This window comes from Syngnathoides biaculeatus, chromosome 10 (assembly GCF_019802595.1).
Source record: "Syngnathoides biaculeatus isolate LvHL_M chromosome 10, ASM1980259v1, whole genome shotgun sequence".
Lineage (NCBI taxonomy): Eukaryota > Metazoa > Chordata > Actinopteri > Syngnathiformes > Syngnathidae > Syngnathoides > Syngnathoides biaculeatus.
The window spans coordinates 22,700,991-22,717,564 of NC_084649.1; the positions used below are offsets into that span (position 1 = coordinate 22,700,991).

A 16,574-nucleotide genomic window follows, 5' to 3' on the forward strand; every position below is an offset into this window, starting at 1 on the left:
TCTGCTTTAACTTCAGTCGACAGTGATCAATACTTTTCCACAAATTGCACAGCTTTAACTCTTAGAATCCTGAACTACGCAATGAAATAAGTTGCTCTTGTTTAATGTTAATGGTTTTGAAAAAAATCTTTTGCTGTTTATCAAGTTGAACTAAAGATGCAGTACAGCTTCCTCATGTCTGGCTTCAATGTGCTTTGTACAGTACAAAAAAGAAGAAGATGGCTGATAAAATTCTACCTCAGAGGGTAAGTCGTATTAAAAGTGGGGTAGAAGCATACTGATTTTTATATATAACTTATATAAATTTTTGTATGGGAGAGCCCACACATGGGGGGGGGAAATCAGGAAGTCTGCTTACTGCTCAAATATTGTGTGGTATACTCGATTATCAACGCAGCACACCACACACAAAAGATGTCTGGTGTATTGCCGAGACTGGCTCGAGTCAGCCAAGGCCTTCAAAATGCTGAAAAATGCAAGGAAGAAAGTAGAAGGAGAAATGGGAGGCGCTAGGCTAACTTGTAGCTTATCTGTTGACTATTTTGCAGTTGCAAACTCAATTTTATTTACACCATCGGCTAATCGTTTAGAATTAATTATTGGATAATCAGACCTTTGTGGCCTTTTTTTATAGGAGTTGGAAAGTACTTAAATTTGGACGGGTTATGTGAATGTGTGTACCCCGCATAAGCAATCGAAATACATATTCATCACTCCGAGCATGCTGATGTCAGTATAGCAATGAGCAGGTTTTTCATTGTCGCCAAGTTTTATGAGCAGACTCGGGATGAAAAATTACTCATAACCCACAAGTTAATCTCTCAGAGGAATCGAAAAAACAGGCCTTTGCTGAGAAGGTGGAATCGGCCTTAAGTCTGCCCAGTTTAATATCACCAGATTCAACCCTGTCACGTGTTCTTGTCTCAGATCAGGGAACTAGTCCCGGAGTCTCAAGCTTACATGGATCTACTGGCCTTTGAGAGGAAGCTGGACCAGACCATCATGCGTAAGAGGCTGGACATCCAGGAGGCCCTCAAGAGGCCTATTAAGGTTTGAGTCGAGCTTCAGTACTTGTCACCAATATTTGTGAATGAAACCAAAATCTTTCACATCCAACATTTCTGGTAATAGCTAACATTTTATTATTCATTCATTTTGTCTTGCAGCAAAAGAGAAAGCTTCGTATCTTCATATCAAACACCTTCAATCCAGCCAAGCCCGACGCAGAGGATGGCGAGGGCACCGTTGCATCATGGGAGCTTCGTGTGGAGGGCCGTCTACTGGAAGATGTAAGAGTCTGGTTACAATCGCACTGTCTTCACCAAGGAATTTGGCTCAGTGTATCTTTTTTTTTTTTTTTTTTTTTTTTCAATATTCTTGCAAGAAGTCAACATCTCTTATTGAACCAGTCTTTGTGTCACTGCTTCCAGTAAGAATACACGTTTACTTTTCAGACGGCCGTATCAAAGTATGAAGCCACCAAACAAAAAAGAAAGTTTTCTTCTTTCTTCAAGTCTCTGGTCATAGAGTTGGACAAAGATCTTTACGGACCCGATAATCACCTTGTGGAAGTAAGAAAAATATTATGCTTTCTTTCTATTTACATATACAGGGGATATAAAAATGGTGTGACGTGTGAGCAGCGACGTTTGCGAGTGCTTCTCCGGAGTTAAAAAAAGAAAAGGGTTCTTTCTTTGTCGTCGGGCCAAAGAAAGACAGCGGTGCTACCAGTGCCAAAGGAAAAAGGAAAGTTGTGCAAACTACAGTGGATTTAATGGAGGGGATAATCGCTAAGTTTGTTACGGCTCTTGCTGATTACTACGGGATGGCTAAGTCGACGATTTCGACTATCCTAAAATATAAAAATGTAATAAAAGGGAGCGAGACTTGTCAAGGGAGGGACTATCATTACAAAGCAAAGGTCACAGATAATTGAAGAAATGGAGAATTAGCCAGTCAAATCATGGATGGTGATCTCAGCGTAACACTACTTAACTCCCTCTCAAGTCCCTCTGACGCCATCACACCTCCAACAAAAAAAAAACCACATTTAAGTCTCATTAAAAAATGTATGCATTTTTATTGTTTAAATACATATATATGTTTTTACTTAAATAACAAAAATCTGAATTTACTATTTAACCATTGGAACGGATTAAACTCATTTATATTATATCCCATGGGAAAAATGTTTCAGAGGTTGAACAAATATGACTGAACACTTCACAAGAACGAATTATGTTCGCTCTCTGAGGTTCCAATGTATATATGTTAAGTTTACACGATCAAATTTTAGTCGATTTTGATATATGCACACACACACAAGGAGCCACTTAGCTCCCATCTTTGAAGCAACTTCTACCTTCTGAAATATCTTGATAAAAAGGTTTTCCATTTTCTAAGGCTTGTCTTTGGGCTTTTAGTGGCACAGGACCGCAACCACCCAGGAGACTGACGGCTTCCAGGTAAAGAGGCCTGGCGACGTGGGTGTTCGCTGCACAGTCTTGCTCATGCTCGACTACCAGGTACCAAAATGCTCACACTTGTGCCACCTCAAATTAGATATCAATTCTGACGAGGAAAATTACACAGCCCCCCCAGTTCAAACTGGACCCTCGCCTGGCTCGGATGCTGGGGATCCACACCCAGACCCGACCTGTCATCATCCAGGCCCTGTGGCAGTACGTCAAGACTCACAAGCTGCAGGACCCCCACGAGCGAGAGTTCATAAACTGCGACAAGTACCTGCAGCAGGTTTGCACCATTCCTGCCCTTTCTGTCTTAAGCGTGGGTACCCCTCAGGTTTACTGTTTGTTTTTTTTTTTTTTGTTTGTTTTTTTTCTGTTTATTGAATATGAAAAACCCCACACAAACTACTCATGATGAGGAATAGACTCAAATTATTAGTGTGGGATGTATCAACCAACAGAGCAAACCAACAACAATTCCAAGTTTACAAGCCAGATGTTGGTTGTAGTACCAAGACTTACCTGTGAGGCAGCACAGTGCCACAAGAGATCCAGTGTAGAAAATACCAAAAAAAAAAAAAAAAACTGTGAGAAGCTAGGCTAACACTTCATTTACGGTTGTCGGCCTCAACCACATCCCAAGATAAGTGGGGAGGGGAATTCACGCTTGAAACTCCCCACAGCGCAGGATAATTGCTTTAGTTATAGATAATTAATTTAAAATCTTTCCGAAACTTCCTATAATCTGACTCTCGTATTTTAATGGAAAGGTGCCAAAAATTCAACAACTTCAGATCAATTATAAGTACGCATAAGATGTTTGCATATCTAATGGCTTTTTTTTTTTTTCTTTCTTTCTTATGTGGTAAGTGACTCGTTTTTGACGCGTTAACCATTTGCTCTCGATTAGCTGTGAAATTCCGGAATTCATCCAAAATCTGTTGCCCGTACTCTGAAGGATTTTTTTTTTGTTTGTTTTTTGTTTTACACCCCAGTCAGAGTGAGGAGACGTACACAACACACTCCGTGCCACAGGATAATCATTTTGGATTATATTTAACACTGCTCACAATCAGGCCTGAGTTTAGGCGGGGGGGATCAATCTCAAAATTAATTCTATTTTCGCTGAGTATACCTGACATTACTTTGTACCGGTCTCATGCTTACAATCTGCACTGAAAGAGCTGACATTTATACCAGTCATAACATTTGATGTTGTGCATTACACTCGTTTGGCTCCTGTGTCCTTGTATGGACTTGAGACACAGCACAGGCCGAGCTCCTGAGACTAAACACGACTGCTACGGTACTGCAATGTCATCTCACTCAACAAAAAATGCACCGAAGAGTTTTTGATGAGTGGTATGGGGGTGGGGGGGGGGGTTAAGAGCTCACTGAAAACAGTTTTGAGCGGAACCTGTTAAATTTTTCTGTTTTTTTTGTGTGCACTTTCTATCGCTTGTAAATTTCCCATGCATGCTTGCAATTCTTAATCCCCAAATGTGTTGTTTTGGCCCAAGTTGCGTGCATGTCCACTGAATTTCCTTCTATCCAATCCACAGATCTTCGAGACCCAGAGGATGAAGTTCTCGGAGATCCCGCAGCGCTTGCACGCGCTGCTGATGCCTCCCGAGCCCATCATCATCAACCACGTGATCAGGTAAGTGTCACGTCAGCCCATGCTGCACCTGTTGAAATTTGTTTATCCTAAATGAGCTCTCTCTGGGACACTTTAGCGTGGACCCCAATGACCAAAAGAAGACGGCGTGCTACGACATTGACGTGGAGGTGGACGACACGTTGAAGACCCAGATGAACTCCTTCCTGCTGTCCACCGCCAGTCAGCAGGAAATAGCAGGCTTGGACAACAAGGTCATTCTTCCACTATTTATATTTCAACTATTCAACCAGACACTACAAAATCAGTTTAAGACAACAGTGATGCACTGCCGTGAAAAAGTATTGACCCCTATCTCAAATTCTCAAGTTTTTTTCCGTAGTTTTCCCCACTATGTTTAAGCTCATCAAACAACTGTAAATGTCACACAGATATAACTCAAGTGAAATATTTCATTTATTAAAGGGGGGGCGGGTTGATTTTCTGCACTGTAAGGGGCATCTAAGAGCCTTTAATTTTCTCAAAAGCTAACGGTGGGCGTTATAATCAGGTGCGTCTTTATATAAGGATGAATGTTGAGCCGCAACAGGTCTCGCAACTACGGTAAGCAGCGGCCAACTCCATTTTCCCCTGTAGAAGTAGCAGCACGCAGTGTATGTTGGGATATATGACTGCGTGAAGCGTGCCATTTCATTTCTGTTTGTGTTAAGATCCCTAAATGGCTCCTATTAAGAGGCACGCTTTCGACGCAGTTTAAACTCAAGGCCATCAGTCACAGTCCTAATAGAACAGCAGCGAGAGAATTTGACCATAAATCAATGGTGTGGAAGTGAGGGAAGCAACAAGATGATCTACGCCAAGTAAAGAAGACTAAACAGAGTTTCCGAGGGAACAGAGCGAGATGGCCACCCCAGCCTCTACTGTACGTCTAGTCTATGTGCCTTATAATGCGGTGCACCTTATACATGGATAAAGTTTTAAAATAGGCCATTCATTGAAGGTGTGACTTGTTGTGCAGGAAATATGGTATTCAAAGGTGGCTAGCCCTGTGTGGAAAAAGTAATGTTATTTCCCCTCCCCCAAACCCTAAGAACTGGTAAGGCCGTCCTCAGCAGCAAGAACTGAAATCAAGCATTTTTTCCAACCGGCGGTTTTCACAACTCTGTGAGGATATTTTAGCCCATTCTTCCTTGGAGAATAGTTTGAATTCAGACAAAAATGGAGCATTTTCCAGCATGAACAATTTTTTTTTTTTTTTTTTTGTTTTTGTTAAGGTCAAGGCACTGCATTTCAATCAAATTTTTGTCTAGAATTTGTCCAGGCCACTGAATAATTTTATTTTATTTTTTTTTTAAACCCTCTTGTAAGTTGTGACCTTCTCGGACAGATATTAGTGGACTTGGAGTCCTGGTGCTGTTTTCTCTGAGCAACCATCTTTTATGCATAAAACATTGTGCATGCACATAGTTAGCGTAGCGCCCCTCACGGGACATTAACAGTACCACACGCGGCAGAGTACATAATGCTAAATTTAATTGTAATGATCATTAGAATTTGAAGTAGTTCTACAATGCATCTGGATCTTTGTCCCAGTTTATTGAGAGGCAATTTCATCCCTTGCTCAAACGCGGCACTTGCACTCAGTGTACCTAATGAAGTGTCCAGCGCGCGCATTACAATAACGGCGACGATAATGCGGCGCGTCAGGCAGAATGTAGACTGCGCGGCCGCCCCAAATGTGGCGCGACGGCGCGGCTCCATTAAACACACACTTGTTACAGCTCCAGATGTGCCCAGCACACGGAGGGCAATTTCACACAAATGTGATTCCGATGCGAGCCAGGTAAGGTCTGTGCCGCCTCCCACCAGCAGTCATTAGAGCGGAGCGAAGTGGTTTATTTCGAGGCTGGCGCTGCCCACTGCGCCGGGCGGGGGTATTACCCCCACTCTTGACACCATTGTGGATGCGAGCGTAAAGCACCGCGCTGACAGGTTTCCACGCCTTGCCTGTCAGACACAGTGGGATTCTCCCGTCGCCGCGCCGAATCATGCGAATGATTGCATTCATTTGGTGCCCCGCATGTATCCTCTCAGATCCACGAAACCATCGAGACCATCAACCACCTGAAGACCCAGAGGGAGTTCATGCTCAGCTTCGCCAGAGACCCTCAGGGCTTCATCAACGACTGGCTGCAGTCGCAGTGCAGGGACCTCAAGGTGAGGGCAATTAGGCACACGGCCCGAAAGACAAAATCATTTTACATTTTTGTTCTTGAAGGCGACATAATACCGAATATATGGAGGACACATCGCCAAGTACAGATATCCCCCAAATTCAATGCAGGTCTGCTTACCTTTTGATTTTCATGGAGTGTTTCACACAGTGGCTTGTATCTCTGGATCTGTTTTAAATACAAATACATTATGCTCACTTTTACATGATTTTTAGAAACACGCTGAGAAAAGGCTTGATTGAATGTTTAGTTTCACACTTCAAGGTGGAGCCTTAATGTCACCAATGCGGATGTTAGCTTAATCTATAATGGACCTTTCCGACTGGCGATCTTAAGCTCCGCCTCCCTTAGCTACACTTGTCATGTCCCACAAGCTTCCAAAATGGCGACTGAACAGAACAGGTTTGAAGTAGATTCTCTTAATGCGTATTCCAGATAATATTCCGGTATGTTTTCTGCCAAATGCGTCAGATCTGTCCAAGAGAGTTCTACAGAGAGGTCTCATCTATTGCACGCGAGGATATGTACACGGAATTAAGATTTTGGACGGAGCAGGACGCAATGTCAGAGTCACAGCGAAATGTTGGCATTCGATGCAAAAAAGTTTGACGCCTCACAGACTTCATATTGAAATCCAACAGGATAAAATAGTGCAATCGTACTGCGCATGTATAGCAGGGTGAGTACTTTTCACTTTGAAAGATCATGAGTCGTAATATTTTAGTCTTTATAAGTGAGTTGGGTTAGATTTTTCTACATTTAAACAATGGTGATTAACTCAGTCAGTACCGTAGTCACCAGATGAAAAAGTTTGACTTTGCTCGTAATGGAACCCACTGCCCTGTCTTAAAAGTCCGATGTGATCCAAATAGGCAAATAGACATTTTTCTTGTATGACATCGCGCATTTATGTCTCACTAACTCGGCTCTTCGGCATAAAACAAGTCATTCAGCAGGTTAGTGATACACTAACAAAGTGAAAGTTGTTCTCCTGGAATGTATAAAGCACTGATAATTCAAAATCAAACTCAGAGAAGATCTTCGAACATACAGCCTTGTGTTTATTGATATTGTCCACATTTAGTTGTACGTGCGGTCTTCCGCAAGCCTTAATCGATCGTAGACACTTTGTCAACTGTGCTTTAGGCTTTGGAAAAAGGATTAAACGGGCCCTTTGTAACCAAGAAGGATATCTTTCATCAGAATTGCACGTTCCCCTAGCGCATCTGAGGACCATTTTCTTCGTAACATGAACTTTTCCAAGCGCACGCTACTGATAACCAGCATTGCTTGTGGGACAATACTGGGAGAGGGGCGTGTCAAACCAGGGGTTAAGACGAGGCGGCTCTCTGATTGGCTATTATTGTACAAATGATTGACAGGTTGGAAAGGTCCATTCAGCCATGTCGGAAAAAGAAAAAAATGAAAACGCAAAACAAAAAAAGTCCTAGCGAAATGAACCCTTCTCATATAAAGGAAACCACCCTGACTATTCAATATTCAACATGTGACCTTTGTTGTTAGCTTTGTGGTACTGCCACCAAGTGGTATAATGTAGGTAGTGCTGGAATTGATATTGGTTACAAACGTTTGCTCCACAGTCCAAGGGTTCTTGGTTCAATTCTGTATGGCTACTCCGGTTTACCCCCAGACCCCAAAAACAAAGTTCACAAAGACGAAAATTGTACAGAACTCTGAATGCGAGTAGACCGATTAACCCCCCACCCCCCCAAGCGCCGATGCCGATTAGTAGTAGTCAGGGATGCCAATAACCGATATTTGGAGCTGAGATTCAATTGCAGTGAAATGGAAAATATTGTCATCAGAATGTAAAATGATTCAAGACAATATTTTATTAGCTATATTTTTAGTTCTGTCAAAAAGTGCAGGGATGCCAATGTACCGTAATTTCAGGTCGCGACTTTTTTGACACGCTTTCAACCCTGCGGTGATGTGACGAGTTTGTGAATTGTTTTTTTTTTTTTTTTTTTTTTTTTTTTAACGTCCGCAAGGGGGGCGGAAAAGGTAAGAAAGAGACTGGAATATATGTGCCGGGGAAGTGACTTTTATCGGCCCTGTTAGCACTGCGCTAGCCTTAACCACTTTGCTAGCACGTTGCTGCTGTGTTACTGGCGTGTCTCAGTGATATTTACCAGTAAGTTTTATTTTAACGCGCCCTGTTAGCGCGGCGTTAGCCTTAAACTCTTTCTGTGTACCGTCTTTTCTTTGTAAATATCCCGTGTTTCCAATGTGGGCACTTGCGGCTTTTACGCGGCTGGGCCATGTGTTATGTACCAAATGGTATTTCCTTTACAAAAGTATTCGGTGAGGCCTGTAACCAGATGCGCTCCGTAGGCTGGGGAATTAAGGTGTGTAAAAATGGCAAATTGCACCACCAATAATCAGCCCAACCCCAATTATGTGACTGTAGAGGCGACAAAATGGCCGTAACGTAGTCTCTCGGTCTCTTCCCCCCCCCCACACACACACACACACAGACCATGACAGACGTGGTGAGCAACCCCGAGGAAGAGAGACGGGCCGAGTTCTACTACCAGCCGTGGGCTCAGGAGGCCGTGTCCCGCTACTTCTTCTCCAAGGTGAGGCCACCTCCGTTCCTCTGTCGCCTACCCACAATGCAACAGATGACAATGTTTGGTTTGCGCTTCAGGTGCAAGAGCGGCGACAGGAACTGGAGCAGGCGCTCGGAATCAGGAACACCTGAAGTTCACTGCAGGATGGCCCGGGAAGGATGTCGATGCGTTTTTTTTAAACTACCACTTTTTTTGTTGTCCATTTGCTTTTGGAGCACACATTTTCGCCTCCTCCCAGCCAGTGTCTTAACTGCCAAACATTCCCGTTGTCACCAACACCCAAAATGACCACGAAAAAGCATCTAAAAAATCTAAAATTACAGCAAAACAAATACCCTTTTGCCTGTTGGGTTACCGATTTGTAACCAATCAGGATGTCCCAGACTCAAACTCTTCGTGTTTTGTCCAGGAGCCATACTGTTTTTTTCTTTTTTTTTTTTTTTTTAATGATTAATCTTTTTTTATGAACTATGAACCATATCATTGTCTTGTTAGCTAGTACAAATGATCAAGGAAGTAGCTTATTTAGCAGTACCTCTAGTCCAAATTGTTTTGTACATACCGAGGCAGAAGAAGGACGACTGTGAAGTTGTACCTTTTCATCCCATCGGGTTATTTTTTTTTTCCCCCGTTCTTTGTCAAAGCTCAGATTGTAGATGCTGTATTTATGAGAATGAGAATAGATGGCGGTGATTATTAAAGTGCAGCAAAGAAACCACAGATAAAGGTTGATTAAGGATAATGAAATGATCTGATGAAATATGTGTGTGGTGTGAAAACAACACTGTAGTAATTATTTGAAGCTTTTTGATGGACCAAACCTATTTTTCTGTATGTTTTTATGTCATAATAAAGAATCCATAAAACTTAGTGGCATCTGTTTTGAAATCCGGGATATTCTCAAAAATCATACACTATTTGGTATTTTCTGGCAAAATCTAAAGGGTGGGGGGATTTACTTTTTTTTTTTTAATATCATTACAGTATTTATAATTGTGAGTTCTTTATTTTGGCTGTTTCTGCCCAAAAGAGTGTATCTATAACATGTATTGTTCGTATCTCTCCGTCCATTATCTAAGTCACTTATCCTCACAGTGGCGGCGGGACTGCCGGAGCCGATCCCAGCTATCTTTAAGCAGGAGGTGGGGCGCACTCTTGACTGGTCGCCAGCCAGTCGCAAGGCACATTGAAACAACTAATTTGGAGTCTCCAATGCATGCAGGTTTTTGGGATGTCGGCAGAAACCGGATTTTACCGTATTTTCATTTTCTTTTACCCTGGATGAAATTATGACTAAAACAAGTTTGGTGGCACGGTGGATCAGCTGGTAAAGCGTTGCCCTCACAGTTCTGAGGTCCCGGGTTCAATGGAGTTTGCACGTTCTCCCTGTGCCTGCGTTGGTTTCCTCCAAGTGGGCACTCTGGTTTCCTCCCACATCCCCAAAACATGCAACATTAATTGGACACTCAATTGCCCCAAGGTGTGATTGTGAGTGTGGTTGGCTGGCAACCAGTTCAGGGTGTGCCCCGCCTCCTGCCCGTTGACAGCTGAGGTAGGCTCTCGCACTCCCCGTGACCCTTCTGAGGATAAGCGGCTAAGAAAACGGATGGATGGACAAAAGTTGTACTGGCATAACTTACTCTGTGTCGCTAATTCTCCAATTAAAAGTCATATTTCGACTGTACATAGGCAGTCGTTGGAAAAATGGTGGTAAAAGGGGGGGAAGCGGATTCAACAGGTTGCAGAAAAAAAAAACTCGCGACCACAGTAAAGGGTGATGACGTCACGGACACGGTGGGGGGGGGGGCGTAGGCGGCGTGCGCGGGCACCAGGCGCGCAGCCGCTATAAATAGCGGGCGGCCGCTTGGTCGGTCCTCGGTGGACGCGCAACGATGGCAGCTCCCAAGAAAGTTTGCGTGGTGGGCTCCGGAAACTGGTAACTTACTTCAAAAAGTCACGCCGTGCAAACTTTGCTCATAGACTTTTTTTTTTTGCTGAAAGCTAAAGTTGCTCAAATTACGTCAGAGATTTTTTGTTGTTTTTTCTCAGTTCATGCATGCTATTTTACATGAATCAAATTGTTTGATGTGCATAATGTATATATATATATATATATGTTATATGGCAGTGTATTTTTATCAGGCAGCGCTTCCTCTATTTGCCTCTTTGACATTTGAAGTCAGAAGTGTGACTCCGTGTCTCTGCCTCCATGTCTTAAGTTACAAAGACATTTCCGACGAGCAGCGTGTTGGATTGCCCTTTTGTCACCTGGCGAACTGGTTGGGCAGGCGGGTGAGGGTTTAAAAAAAAAAAAAAAATCATAGAATGGGGAATCCATCCATCCACTGCTTATCCTCACAAGGGTCACGCGAATGCTGGAGCTTATCCCAGGTATCTTCGGGCAGGAGGTGGGGTACACCCTGAACTGGTCGCCAGCCAATCGCAGGGCACACCGAGACAAACAGCCGCACTCACAATCACACCTTGGGGCAATTTAGAGTGTCCAATTAATGTCGCATATTTTTTTGGGAACCGGAGTGCCCGGAGAAAACCTGCGCGTGCACGGGGAGAACATGCAAACTCCACAGAGGCGGGGCCGGGATCGGACCCGGGTCCTCAGAACTGTGAGGCCAACGCGTTACCGGCATAACTGAATCAAATTTTGTTGTATCTTAAAAAAAATATGCCCCTACAATGTATTTATTACGTTATTATGGCACTTCTGTGTATTAAAATATTATTTTTCTAAGTGAAGATAAAGCTTGGAGCAAGTGAAATGAAAATCAAACTCCAAACCTGCCGTGGTAAAAATAAACATTTTGGTTGGAGAGATTTAATCTTGGACCGATTTTGCACCACGCGGCTCCCAAATGGAATGGATGGACCCGTGAGAATGACTGACAGCTCCCTTTTGACCAATCAGTGAGCGTCATTTTCTGAACTCCGCCCATGCTGCCCACAGCCGCGATCCTTTACCCACAAACAAAGAGAGCGCGTGTTTACTTTAAGACTCTGAATTGCGAGTGTATAGTCCTGCTTACATCCGATTTGGAAATACGGTGCTTCGATGTGGCTGGGGAGCGTGTAATGGAGACGAGCGCTATCCGGAGAGATTACTGGGAGGATATCTAGTGCGCTTTCCCACCCCAAAGCGTAATTTAGATAAATCCAATCGGGGGATTAAGGCTTGTGGCCGACCTCACCACCAGCTGAACGATCGGTGCATGTGAGTCGGAATGTTCCTTTTTTAGTTGGCAACGCAAGCAGGAGTGAGAAAAACTCTTTAGTCGTGCTGAAAACACGCCTGTGCTTTCCTTATGTAATCATGTCCATGCCGCCATAATCGCAGCAGTCAACCCAAAACACGCCGTCTCTTTTCCCCTCACGTCTTAAAATGTCAACAGTGGATTGCTTTGACACGGCGTATAGCGTCTAAAGGAGACATCCAACTGTTTAAAACTCTCAACTTAAAGTGTTATTAAAAAACGTATCCATATCGTGTCATATAAACGGCAATTATGATTTTTGATGACTACTGGCAGGACTAGGATGTTGTGGCCAAACGAGCAATACTCCCCTGACCACTCTCGTGACAATTTTTCGCAATTTAGAGTGAATACTCGGTTCTCGAACGTCGCCATTCTTGAACAAATCGGTTTTCGAACAAAAATTTGAAGATTTTTTTTTTTTTGCCTCTGTTTTCGAACGAAAATCGGTCCTCGAACCCCCGCGAAAAAACGAGAAAAAAACTACCCGCGTAGCCCGACCAGCTGACCCATGACGCGCGTCGTCATTGTGTATAACGCAGCCTCTGTACGCAGACGTGTCAGTAGATGTAGCTACTACATCTACTGACTGTTTTTTCCTCCTATTGAGGACTATTAACCCCAATCATGGCTCCAAAGAAGTGACACTAGATGAGTTCTTTGGGAAAGGAAAAGAACTTCCAAGGGGTGAGTCACCCCCACCGAAGACATTTCATACAGTTTTAGATAGTTTGCATTGATTTTTATCTCGTGAGCTTGTTCGGTTCCATTAGCATTTCTGCATTTTTATTTTGTTTCAAATATTTAATTAACTCCAGTTACGAGTTAATGTTTTGTATGTTACTTTTTGTAAAAAATAAGCATAAATTTCATGCAAAAAATAAATATATTTCTTATTATTATTTTATTATATAAAGTATTAAAGTATACAAGTATTTCTACTATGCAGTTTATGATCAGGAAAAGCTAAAAAAAAAAAACCCGTTTTAAAAAGCCCATTTTTTTTAAGGCTTGGAACGCATTATTTCATTTTCCATTGATTGTAATGGGAAATATCGATTTGGTTTTCGAACAAATTACTTCTCTAACCGCGTTCTGGAACGGATTGTGGTGGAGAACCGACCGCTCGGCACTTTTTGTCCCGACTGCAAATGAACGGCGCTCGCTCGAAGCCGTCACAAAAATCATTTCACCATATCACCAAAGACATTTTTCTTTAATTTCACGCTTGACGTCTGAAAAGGCAGACACGCGACTATTAATGTGCAAGCGGTCGTAAAGGCGGGCGTGTGTCGGCAGGGGCTCGGCCATCGCCAAGATCGTGGGCGCCAACGCGGCCGCCAACGCCCAGTTTGACAGCGTGGTCAACATGTGGGTGTTCGAGGAAATGGTGGACGGACGCAAGCTCACCGAAATCATCAACACGGACCACGAGAATGTCAAGTACCTGCGAGGGCACAAGCTGCCCCCCAATGTGGTACAACACAAACTTACAGTACAGTGTGTACATATACAGTACGTTTATTTTGGATGTAGCCTGGCAAGCAACATTTCCTCCAAAACTCCAAATATAATAGCGGCAGGGTCGCTTAGCGTGTTGTCGTTGCGGTCAGGTGGCCGTTCCGGACCTGGTGGAGTCGGTTAAGGGAGCCGACATCCTGATGTTTGTGGTCCCGCACCAGTTCATCGTCCGCGTGTGCGACACCATCAAAGGCCACGTCAAGCAGGGCGCTCACGGCGTGTCGCTCATTAAGGTACGGTACTTCCACCCGTTCCTCGAGCCGCCTTCGCCACGGGCGCCTCAGCGCCGGGCGTGCGTGTCCTCAGGGGGTGGACGCCGGCCCGGAGGGTCTGAAACTGATTTCCGAGGTCATCCGAGGGAAGCTGGGCATCGGGGTCTCGGTCCTGATGGGGGCGAACATCGCCAGCGAGGTGGCGGAGGACAAGTTCTGCGAGACAACCATAGGTCCGCTGTCAAATTCTGACCCTCCATTCAAACGATAGACAGTACAAATACCTTGTTACTGGACTTAGGTGCAAATACATCTTTCTTGTATTTGAGTACTTTTGCCACCTCGGCTTAATCCGTCGTATTTCATGTTGAAACTAAAGTGCGATTGTGATGTTTTTGCGGGGCCGTAGGGTGCAAGGACATAGCGCACGGGCCCATCCTGAAGGAGCTGATGCAGACCCCCAACTTCCGCGTTGCCGTTGTCCAGGAGTCCGACGTGGTGGAGATCTGCGGGGCGCTCAAGGTTTGTCCAAACAATTACTGATTCCGCGAAGTTTGAAGATGGAAGAACATTTGGGCGCCACAGAAAGTCGACTAATCCCGATGTAATGCGACAGATAGCAGCAGACTAAATCCACCTAGGACCAGGTCAAGGTGGTCAATAAACTTTGGTGGTCCAGGGCCATGGGCACTTTTCGGGAGGGGACGGCTAATTTGGTGCGACATATTTCATGACTCCTGATCACGGAACTACCACGTTGCGTTTGTCGCGTTTGTGGTCCCTACTTTCCCACCCCCATGTTGTCGATCCCCAATCCAAGACCAGGAACACGATCCAGTCCAATAGCACATTGACGACGTCGTCTTGTGTGCCTGCAGAATATCGTGGCAGTAGGCGCGGGCTTCTGTGACGGCTTGGGCTTCGGCGACAACACCAAGGCGGCGGTGATCCGTCTGGGACTGATGGAGATGATCGCCTTCGCCAAGGTCTTCTGCTCCGACGGGCCCGTCTCCGCCAGCACCTTCTTGGAGAGCTGCGGGGTGGCCGACCTCATCACCACATGCTACGGCGGCCGCAACCGAAAAATCGGAGAGGAGTTTGCCAAAACCGGAAAAGTAGGGATTGCGGTTTGCCAATTCCCGCCCAACCTTAAATTTTGTCTCTGAATGTGAATCATCTTTTTGTTCAGACCATCGAGCAGTTGGAGAAGGAGCTGCTGAACGGTCAGAAGCTTCAAGGTCCGGCAACTGCGACCGAAGTCCACCAAATCTTAAAGCAGAAAAACATGCTGGAGAAGTGAGTCCCTTTTGTCTTTCTGGCATTTGACTTGACCGTTCGGCCAAGAATTGCGATTCTGGAGCGGGATCTCTCGATGCTCCGTTCGCCTGCCGATCAGTTTGCATGTCGTGAAGACAGTCCACGGTATGCTCCAGCTCTGAGCCTACAGCAACTCAGCTCGACTCCGAATGTCTTGGTGGAAATGTTGTTAACCTTTTGCAGTAGATGTGTGCCACTAAACCTCGATGACCGCGCGTGTTTTGTCCTCACGGTTGTCACGCTTCACTTTTGGCAGGTTCCCCCTTTTCACCGCCGTCCACCAGATCTGCTTCGACGGCCACCCGGTGACGGAGTTCATCAGCTGCCTGCAGAAGCACCCCGAGCACATGTGACCGGCCAGCCGTCCATTTAAGACTCTGATTTGCGAGATGCGGCCGCGCCGGTTTGGAAGTCTCCGGTCGGCTCGCCTCCTCCTCCTCCTATCGCGGCGTCTGTGTTAAAAGTGCACCTTATCGCGTTTACGTAACGCCGCGGCCTTTCACTGAGCACACGCCGTTGCGTAAATCGTCCAAAGAACGATCGCCAAGCGCACAAAAGCGACGCACACTTGCACAAAACAAAGTTAATCCCGAGCACGTCGGTGCTTTTCTGTGCTCAAAAAAACAAAAACAAAACGTGCCTCCGTCTGTTTTCTGTCCTCGATTTTGTTATTTATTTGGAAATAAATCCCCTCAACTCCGGAGTCCCTTTCCATTCTGTGCCTCGGATCAGTCGCGGCTTCGGGTTACCGCTCTATAAACGGGTCACCTTTACCATTTGATCGAGGGGTCTTCTCCCCCAGGGGGCGCTCGTGGTGAGCAGGTCTGAATCGCAGCTCCGAAGTTTAGGATTTGAACCAAGACGTTCATAGCTGGCCTTCACTCATTTGCCCTCGACAGAATCCGGTGGCCTGATCATCCCGAATGTCTTACGTAACCTTGCGCTTTCGACAAGAACTGGATTCTCTCCTTTAGAATCCTTTGCATAGTTTTTGAGTCAACAGGCCAGCAAGATTTCTAATAATAACTCACGCTTGCAAAAGAGCTAAATAGCCATCTATAATTAGCTCGAGCTGCAGCTGCATCATCTCCTTAAAAGATTGGATCGAAATATTGCACAGTCATGAGGTTCTCGGGGGCCTCGTTTTCGTATTTCATGTTCAATGTTGGTGTGATTTGCTTTTGGTGACATCCAAAAGCAAGTTTTGACCTGTCGAGCAAGTTGTGTCATTTTTGCATTTAAAAAAAAAAAAAAAAAAAAAAAAAAAAAGATGCAATTACTACCAGCGGCCACTTGGGTGTAATGTCGCGCCGCGGAAGAGGAGAAGCGCATCCTTCTCTCCAC

General features: G+C 44.8%; 2 protein-coding genes across 4 annotated transcripts in view; both read left to right on the forward strand.

The window, feature by feature from the left end:
• Positions 1-9,784, forward strand: part of smarcd1 (SWI/SNF related, matrix associated, actin dependent regulator of chromatin, subfamily d, member 1) — a 21,937-nt gene extending 12,153 nt beyond the window's left edge. For all 3 annotated transcript variants that reach the window (XM_061831774.1, XM_061831771.1, XM_061831773.1), the window contains exons 3-13: positions 203-245; positions 928-1,050; positions 1,167-1,289; positions 1,455-1,571; positions 2,424-2,525; positions 2,593-2,754; positions 4,031-4,128; positions 4,205-4,340; positions 6,181-6,303; positions 8,819-8,920; positions 8,992-9,784. In XM_061831774.1, the coding sequence (XP_061687758.1) occupies positions 203-245; positions 928-1,050; positions 1,167-1,289; positions 1,455-1,571; positions 2,424-2,525; positions 2,593-2,754; positions 4,031-4,128; positions 4,205-4,340; positions 6,181-6,303; positions 8,819-8,920; positions 8,992-9,045 (1,183 nt within the window). In that variant the 3' untranslated portion in view covers positions 9,046-9,784. The remainder of the gene's footprint in view (positions 1-202; positions 246-927; positions 1,051-1,166; positions 1,290-1,454; positions 1,572-2,423; positions 2,526-2,592; positions 2,755-4,030; positions 4,129-4,204; positions 4,341-6,180; positions 6,304-8,818; positions 8,921-8,991) is intronic.
• Positions 9,785-10,756: 972 nt separating this feature from the next.
• LOC133507412 (glycerol-3-phosphate dehydrogenase [NAD(+)], cytoplasmic-like) lies at positions 10,757-16,374 on the forward strand. Its single transcript, XM_061832382.1, has 8 exons — positions 10,757-10,850; positions 13,480-13,657; positions 13,794-13,934; positions 14,008-14,146; positions 14,323-14,435; positions 14,792-15,028; positions 15,103-15,209; positions 15,487-16,374. The coding sequence occupies exons 1-8, from the start codon at positions 10,807-10,809 to the stop codon at positions 15,581-15,583; spliced, it is 1,056 nt and encodes a 351-aa protein (XP_061688366.1). The 5' UTR covers positions 10,757-10,806; the 3' UTR covers positions 15,584-16,374.
• The last annotated feature ends 200 nt before the right edge of the window (positions 16,375-16,574 follow it).

Coding starts and splice junctions, on each gene's coding strand:
- LOC133507412 (XM_061832382.1), top strand. CDS start 10,807: ATGGCAGCTCCCAAGAAAGTTTGCGTGGTGGGCTCCGGAAACTG. Junction 14,147..14,322: donor GTTCTGCGAGACAACCATAG/GTCCGCTGTCAA, acceptor GCGGGGCCGTAG/GGTGCAAGGACATAGCGCAC. Junction 15,210..15,486: donor CAGAAAAACATGCTGGAGAA/GTGAGTCCCTTT, acceptor CACTTTTGGCAG/GTTCCCCCTTTTCACCGCCG.